At 40.1% G+C, this 8,977-nt stretch overlaps 1 protein-coding gene across 2 annotated transcripts; it reads left to right on the plus strand.

Annotated features, from left to right (window-relative positions):
• The first annotated feature begins 5,775 nt into the window (after positions 1 to 5,775).
• rgs16 (regulator of G protein signaling 16) lies at positions 5,776 to 7,823 on the plus strand. Of its 2 annotated transcripts, none has more exons than XM_062555985.1 (5): positions 5,776 to 5,864; positions 6,070 to 6,159; positions 6,278 to 6,339; positions 6,622 to 6,788; positions 7,007 to 7,823. In XM_062555985.1, exons 1-5 carry the CDS (start codon positions 5,821 to 5,823, stop codon positions 7,211 to 7,213), a joined length of 570 nt encoding a protein of 189 aa, XP_062411969.1. In that variant the 5' UTR covers positions 5,776 to 5,820; the 3' UTR covers positions 7,214 to 7,823. The 2 variants fall into 2 exon arrangements, with proteins under 2 accessions (XP_062411969.1, XP_062411970.1); XM_062555986.1 differs by having other exon boundaries at positions 5,782 to 5,916.
• Positions 7,824 to 8,977: the final 1,154 nt, after the last annotated feature.

Genomic DNA, 8,977 nt, shown 5'->3' on the forward strand with positions numbered 1-8,977 from the left:
GAGATACAGTATGTAGGTCACTCCACATCAAGCCTATTCTGTTCCATTTTTTTAATCACCTGCACCCTCGCATTTTCACATCAGAGCTTTTAATTCACGGTCTATGCTCAAAATTCATGGTTCTGTGACAATGTTCTATAAATCTAAAAATAAATGTTCTCACAGGCTAACATGTCAAATTAGGCAGATTAAACAGATCTTGTTTAATCACAACCACATTCACATTAAATTGCAGCTGAATTGCTGTACATTTGAGGCTGTCTGCACACCGCTGCCCTCAAAACACTAAAATCCAGCCAGCCAGTACAAGTCAGTTGAGATATGTACTATTGTAGGTGCTCAGATATGTACTATTGTCATGCCTTAAGGGCAGTTTAGAGGCATATTATGGATATTCATATTCATATATATTTTTTTTATGAAGTATGCATCTCAGGCATAAATTTCAGATTTCTGGTGAACAGTTGCCGCAAATTTGCGGCATGGTCATATTTTCACATGCAAATTAAGTCTCCGTCAAACTTTGGGCAATGTTGCAGCACATTTGCAGCAATGTCATATGCAAATTGGGTTCATCACCAGAAGTTCCCTGGAAGTTTGCTATTATTGGCTAAGTTTGGTGGCAAATCACTGGCGAACATATTCCCCACTAGTGCCACACAAAACTCATTGCTAGAAGTTTGGCTCTAGCGGCCGACATTGGCAAACTTCTGGCAATATAATGCTAGTGAACTCTTTTGTTTCCCAGAAATAAATCACCCACAAGTTTGCTGCAAATCTGCCACAACTATTTAGCCTTTGTAGGGCCAAAGCAAAAAAAAAAAAAATCAGTAAGACTTTACTCAAAGGTATCTGTAACCAAATAAACAGAGGAGCAGTGTGGCGAGTTTTGTTCCATTCGCCATTTTCTGTGCACCTCTCTTTTTGGATATGGATTTGGATATTCTCTTTACTGGTTTCAGTGAATGAAAATGTTTACATAGACCATAGGTGGACATTAATACATGAAATGAGCACTTAATAGAACAAGATGATGGTTGAACTAGGGAATTGAGAGGGATTTATTATAAGCCTCAGGGTGTGAGTTTTGAGCAGTCTCTGGAGATCAGGCAGGTAAGTACTGCTCAGAACATGGGTAACATCTGCTGCCTCCAGGCAAGGCTTTCCCCCGAGATGTGCTGCACAGCTGAACAACACGAGGTCTGTCATAAACACGGTGTCTAGCACAGCAAAGCTGCAATCCAGGGCACTCGAAGAATGTTTTCATTCTACCATTGAATTCTACCCTGGTGCTTTAGTCCTACACAGGAAGAAAGGGATAAAGTCAACAGCAACCTTATAGGTCAACAAAGCAATATGTGCTAACTATCACTAACACAAAATATCCTGATCACATTTGCTACCGTGACTTTTTTTTTTTTTTAGAACATCTCTGTAGCTTTCAGTCTTCAGATATAGGCTACCACAGATAAATTAGGTAGGGAGATAGATAGGAAATAATGTATTATTTGTATTATTCTTAAAGACTTTCTGGGCCAAACCTACTGGTTATTTCAGGTAATTTAGTGTGACAGCATTATCTAATATGAAAGGATGAAAGCCTTCTTTGAGTGCTTTTCTTCTGTGACAAATATGTTTACAGGGCTTTTTCCAAAACAAAAAGAGCATTGAGTCATGCCAGGAAGCACCTTCATCTAGCAGTGTTTTTGTCCGGGACATGGCTGCCATGACTAGGTGCTAATTTACAGTATTAACAGCCAACATCAACCTTGGAGTGTGGCTCAGCACTCGCGTTTCTCACGTTGCTAGGGAACTCAAATGGCTTAGAGACAGATGAGAAAAGAATGATCTGGAAAAATCCATCCCTTGCCACTATATTGTTGCATGGACCTAATAAGAATGAATACCTCATAATGTTTATTACCAACACACACACACACACACACACACACACACACACACACACACACACATACACACACACACACACACACACAGACACACACACACACTCACACAGACACACACACACACACACAGACACACACACACACACATACACACACATACACACACACACACCTTTTTGGAGTTTCAGATCATTCGAGTCTTTTGGGTGCATGCTCACTGTTGGTATTGAAACATTGTGCAAGTGAGAGCCTTGTGACTCTAACCATGTTGGTCTGTAACCATGGTCTGTTACACTTTATTAATACTGTAACTATTTCATTACAGGAATCAATTCTCTTTGTAATTCAGTCAGAAACAAAACCTGCAAACACAAACAGACAACATTGATGTTGAAAAAACAGATACTGTAGATATAGTTATGGTTTACAGTAGGTAGGTTGTGTCCAAAGTGACAAACAACATACAGTAGTTGTGAGAATAGAGTCATAGATAGATGTACTGAATGGTATCATAATTGGAGACAATTTGTCACAAAATGTTTCGAAGTGGGTCTGAACATCTGAGATTTGGAATGAGATGTGTGAAAATCAATGTCAGAGATAAGCCCTGTTACAGTAATATGACTGTTCCGTATTTGGTAGATAAATAAGCTGAAAGACTTCTTTGTGGCTGTTCATGGAACTCAATATGAGCACCAGTTCATAGAATTTTCATTCAAGGGAAGACACACTAAGCAAGAGATGACCTGCGAATCTAATTGATGTGCATCAATTCTTGGATTCTCTTTCAGTCAAGTTCACACTACGTTAAAAATGCAGTCAGCGATCGCACAGGAGGTCATGTTTGTTTATGTTTAAGTTTATATTTACAATTCTTAGTAGATGCTTTCGTCCAAAACAATGTACATTACAGTATGTTTTAACCAAAGGCCGAACGCACCAGAGATGTACGCTCACCCTCCCATTAGTATTCCCAGAGAAACTTCACACATATTTAAATTTTTGTTTGGGAGACATACTACCCCATTTTTGTTTGTTTCAAGTTTTCAGAGCCTACAAGGACAGTTTTTTGGGTTTTTTTGTAAGGTGTTTCTTTCTACTTACTAGAGAAAGACATTCTACATGAAATCTATCTATAGAAATAAATGGTGTGGCTCTTTGATAACTCGCAACTTCACACAATTCAACATCTGCTCAGTCAGGGGGTTTCTGAGGAAAACCTGACCACAGACTCATGAGAACTCTGAGGAAGTGACCTCACACTGGATCAACTGAGGTGACTCCTGGTAGACACGCCAGGTGAGATGTTCACTCAACACAATCCTCTCTCCCCATTTCCTGATCTTTGCGGAAGTATCGAGACACCCTGTCCCCTGTCCCCGCACACACAAGGGTTGAAATAGATATATCAAAAAGCACACCCTGCCGGGAAGCCTCTCTCAGTCTTTAATGGCTCGTCATCTGAAGGGTCTCACCCCTCTCTGTGAGGGTGCAAAGATGTCCTCAGTTCAGAAAGAGAGGCAAAGAGTAAACAAAGAGACTCTTTTTTCTCACCTCACATGCTCTGCTATGCTCCATGTTTGATAAATGATTTCCTGGAATAGGGGAGACTGCAGAGAGCTTACATCACGGCCCACTAGATGGTACCTCAAGGCTGGGTAGTTGTCCTTTTCACACAGCCTTGCACAACTGTACACACGGGCCTCCTTCATAACGATGATTAATACACCCGAAGGCTCATGAGTCGCACTGGTCGTCCAGTCTGGTGACAATATCATCAATATCATTCTGGGTGGCAGGAACCCTCTGCGCTAACTTTTATTTATCGAATTACACCTAATCAGATGTTCTTTTTGTTGGATTCGCTCACAGCAAATTAGGTAAGCCTGTCCTTTTCCCCTTTCAGTAACAAAATAATGTCCCACAGAAGAAACCATTGCAGTCACTGAACCACAGATACCACAGACACAGGGTGTTGTATTTGTTTTCTTCAATTGGCATATCCATGAATTATATCCTTTTATGTTTAATCATTATTACTTCCACAGCCACAGCACAAGGTGTATAAACCTATCCATACATGAAATAAAGCACCACTGATTTTCCTCAAGCACGGTCTGTGTATAGACCCTTTCAAACGACATACTGTAAACAAACATGTGCGTGCCTCGGGCATTTCCGTGCACAAGCAACATGAAGCTAATGGTAGCAAAAATGAAAATAGCCAACTGATACATTTAGTTCCAACAGCCGACAGTTTTAAACTAGGGCTGTCAAAATAACTGATTAATTTAGATTAATCAATTTGAGATAAAATAACTGATTAAAAAAATTAACGCAGATTAATCAATGACCTTTGACCCGGAGCCATTCTAGTCAGTAACCATTTGCCCGCAAAATGGGGAGACGAAAATGTGCTGCCTGGATCATTGATTGGAACATTTACTTTAAAAAAAAAACGGCCTGACGGTGTTAAAAAGAAAGTGTTGATTAAAACAAAGTCCTCTACAATGTCTGCAGCACAGAATTTGCATATCACCGGAGTTCGTCAACTCTTAAGTACCACATTACTGCAAAGAAATAGTGTTGACATTGCGATTTTGCGATTACATTTTATATGCGATTAATTTAGATTAATAAATCACAGAGTGTGTAATTAATTAGATTACAAAATCTAATCGATTGACAGCCCTATTTTAAACATGACATTGTGTAGAGCATTATTACTGTCTGGTTCGTCTTCATTTCAAAGAATCTCAAAGAGCTCCCTAAGAATATTGAGCATGTGATATGCCATGATGTTGTTGGAAAACGTATCACTATTCCTGGCCTGCTTAATTAAGCATCAGAGAGTAAATAAAACACTCTTCCCCATCATTACGACATTTGGAACATTGAACGTGTTCCGTCAGTCTACCATTATTTATATTGTACATCAATGACTGTTGAGCCTGCATACTAAACCAGTTTAATCTCTGTTATCTTAATGATGGTATGTAGTGATGGCATACTCCATGTACACTGTAGCTTTCCATGCAGACTACCACATAGCAAAGTAGGCTACAGTACTTCACAGTTTTTGTAGCTAAGGTAGTGAGATCATAAAGCCAAATCACTGGAAAAAAATGTATTGGTCTTTTCATCCAATACTGCAAATTTGTGAAATTGAGCCAAAAACAATCCACAGTTTATTTAGTTCGGAGCCCTTTACTCTTTTCGGATTAATATAGTGAGAGTATGATAGTATGAAGTGGACATTTTTGACCATCATCTTTTCTAGCCAACTGCCTGGGACTGTACATGGACATCACAATTCACAGGAAAGGACACCCTCTGATTACAGTAATGTTACAACACAACAAGGATGTAATCACCCACCCCTTATGACTGGAAGGGCATTTTGTTTTTCTTCCAAGGTAGGAGAGCTTTCCACCTGAAACAACAAACAACATGAAGGACAAATGTTTTGTCACTAGGGACATACAAATTCTCAGGGGAAAATAACTAAGCTGTATCTTTGGGTCTCAGTAATCCCACCCCCACACCCTCTCTCTCTCTCTCTCTCTCTCTCACACACACACACACACACACACACACACACACACACACACACACACACACACACACACACACACACACACACACACACACACACACACACACACACACACACACACACACACACACACATTCGCATAAACACATTCTCTAACTCACACACACACACACACACACACACACACACTCACACACACACACACACAGAGCAGGCAGAGCTCACTAGCCATTGGCTGAAGGTTGGTGACGCTTGCTGCCTGCCTTATATAAGCTCGGAGAGCTCTGTTCAAAAGCACATCACTGCTCTGTTTGCCAGCCACACTAAACTGAAAGGACTATAACCACTGTCACAATGTGCAAAGGACTAGCTATGCTGCCGGCCACATACCTTGAAAGGTACATAATTCTTCATTGTACCATTTACCTGGATTAAGATGGACAGAGTAAAGTAGGTCTATCAAGTGTTAATAATGATTTGAATTGAAATGTACGGATAAATGAACACATTAACACTAGTAAATAGATTTTTAAGGGATTTTGGGTCTACTAACTATTCTTTACTAATTTGTTTACTAACTGTGTTTACTTTTGTTTATCACAGAATGAAAGAACTTAAGGCTCGCATTGGGAGCTTTCTCAAGAGCCACGACTGGAGTCTCCCCTGCTTGTCCTTTAAAGGAGGAAAACCCAGGTAAATATGGATGCTGTGAAGCTGTTGACTGTACCATTTTTATCGTGAACATTCTCTGGAGAAAAATAAAGTAGCAAGTGATAGTCATCATAACCAGTTCATTCTCTATCATCTACAGACCTACCTTGGAGGAATGTTTGCAGTGGAAAGAATCTTTTGAAAAGCTTCTGTCGAGCAAACGTAAGTAACCTCATTAAATTTGTAAGAAAGAAACATGTACAGATCTTCTCAAGAATACAGCCTCAGTAGCATGCATGTGCGGCATAGATAAAAACAAAATACATCACTTCAGTACAGATGTTCTTTAAAGTAAAGATGAGAGTCACTTTAATTTTCAGTCTGTGTGAACAGTGCACCTTACCATCAGAGGTGCATGCAATCTCTGAGCAGATCTGAAGAGGAAGTTCAAATATGTGCGACTGTCTGCCTTTAACCAAACCTCTTTTCCTATCTTGTCTCCAGATGGATTGTATGCCTTCAGGGCCTTCTTGACTTCAGAGTTCAGTGAGGAGAACATTGCCTTTTACCTCGCCTGTGAAGACTTCAAAAAGACCAAATTAGTAGCCAAGCTTCCATCCAAGGCAGAGAGAATATACAATGAGTTCATTGGGACTGAAGCACCCAGAGAGGTAAATTTGCTACTTTTGATCTATAAATTATACACTTCCGTTTCAGAAGTGTGGTAAATGTGTGTGTGTTTGTGTGTGTGTGTGTGTGTGTGTGTGTGTGTGTGTGTGTGTGTGTGTGTGTGTGTGTGTGTGTGTGTGTGTGTGTGTGTGTGTGTGTGTCATGACAAGTAAAAGATTGTATTAAAGACTTCCTCCTCTCTCTCTTCCTTTCTGGCTAGGTTAATATTGACCATGAGACCCAGGAGATAACCAAAGCCAACTTGCTTCACCCCAAAACATCCTGCTTTGACCTGGCGCAGTACCGGATCTATATCCTAATGGAGAAAGATTGCTATCCACGGTTCCTGCGGTCATCTGTATACCGAGACCTCATCAACCAGCTCACACTCAACAAGCAGTGTCCAATGTGCCAGAAAAAGGCTTGAACCACGCAGGTGACCACAACCACCATTTCTAATCATAAGAGAGAGAGAGAGAGAGAGGTCGGCAGAGTCCAACAGAGAAGAAGTGTGGAACACAAAGATGGTAGAGGACCACTGTAGGACGTAAGGATGGTGGTTCTACACGAACGGTTGGAGGTTCGAGGACAGTTCCCGACCAAAGACGGGACAGGTGGAGACAGACTGCCCCTGCATGCCTGGGGAAGAGGGGCCGAGACAGGAAGTAGCGGTTACGGAGGAGAGTCGAAGACCGCCGCCTCCTATATGTGCAGACAGAGTGAATGTTCAGAAACAGGAAAAGCACTTATGCAACCCGGAGAAGCTGCTGCTAAGGGGAGCTGACTAAAAATGGACTCAGAGAGATGGAGGCTTGATGCACTCCATGTACACCAGAGTTCAAATATACATAACTTTGAGGGGGTTTTTTTACTAGAATTGTATTTATTTATTTATTTATTTGTTGATGTGTTAAAAAGTCACCAAAAAAGCTCATTGAACGTGAATTTAAAATGTCTTTGAAGATAGGGAAAGATGTGCAATACTTTTTTCCATCTCTCTTTCCAATGGAAAACGGAATAAAATATTTAAATTGAAACTACTCTGTCTGTATTGTACTGCTTCCTTTTATCTTGACCAAACAAGCAAATCCAAATTGCATCACATTTCATAGCCTACAACTGACTTTGTAGCTAAACATATCAGTACAATACATAGTACACTGACACCATCTGCAAAAGAAAACTCACATTTTGTTCTTTTCCTGCATAAAAGACATGCATAGCTGAACACATTGAAACATTGTGTTTAAATAGAAAGACTCAAATATCTCGTGCCAAAATGTTATCATAGATATGTGTCCCCTGAGGTTTACTTAAGCATTATGTAAAAATATATAATACAACACTGCATGACTCAATGGATTGGCTACATGATAAGAATTCAAAGGCTTTTTTATGCATTTGCTACTTTAGACAAAAGCTCTGTCGAGCACCGAGCACAGGAAAAGCTTTGGCAGATGGGGTAGGTTTACAAAGTAACCACGGCAACTGTTTGGAGTTGTTCTCCAAAGCTCACAGCACACAGTGAGCATTTTCTCTTTTATAAATGTACCAGCCATGATAAATATGCCACAGCATTTGCTGATAAATTGAGTTGTACAACATCGATTACATATATCAAGGCACATCCAACATATATGTTGAGAATGACTATGAAACAGTGGTGAAATCTGATTCAATTTTCATAAGCATTGCATTAAAATAACAATACCAAAGTGTGTCTTGCCTATGCATGTGTCAATTGTACATGATCAATACTGGGGTTTACCTAAAAGGTGGTGGAAGACAGTAGAACTAGAACAGACCACATCTAAGACGTGTCCTATAGGATGCTCATATTGCATTCTACTGTATCTACAAGTTCAGAGTAAGACAGCCGCATTAGACAATAACTGATTGAAATATTAAGATTGCCTTTTGTACTGTACTTTCCGTTGCTCAGAATTTGCGTGACTTTGTTCATCCATCAGTCTGATCCGTCTTGTGATTATCTGGCAGGTTTTATAACCACCGTCTCGATCATCAGCACCTTTGTACGGCTTGTGTGGAGATCTGACACTAATAATGAAAGCATATGGCATGCAGGCAGTAAATGTAGGGCAGTAGTGTAAAGGCAAACATCCTACACTTTTCAGATGTTTCCTTTTCAAGATTAGGACGTCATTCTCACAAAGTCAACAAAGGAAGGGTA

The sequence above is a fragment of the Sardina pilchardus genome, chromosome 15 (genome assembly GCF_963854185.1).
Source record: "Sardina pilchardus chromosome 15, fSarPil1.1, whole genome shotgun sequence".
In the NCBI taxonomy this organism is placed as follows: Eukaryota; Metazoa; Chordata; class Actinopteri; order Clupeiformes; family Clupeidae; genus Sardina; species Sardina pilchardus.

Coding starts and splice junctions, on each gene's coding strand:
- rgs16 (XM_062555985.1), top strand. CDS start 5,821: ATGTGCAAAGGACTAGCTATGCTGCCGGCCACATACCTTGAAAG. Junction 5,865..6,069: donor CCGGCCACATACCTTGAAAG/GTACATAATTCT, acceptor TGTTTATCACAG/AATGAAAGAACTTAAGGCTC. Junction 6,160..6,277: donor TTTAAAGGAGGAAAACCCAG/GTAAATATGGAT, acceptor TATCATCTACAG/ACCTACCTTGGAGGAATGTT.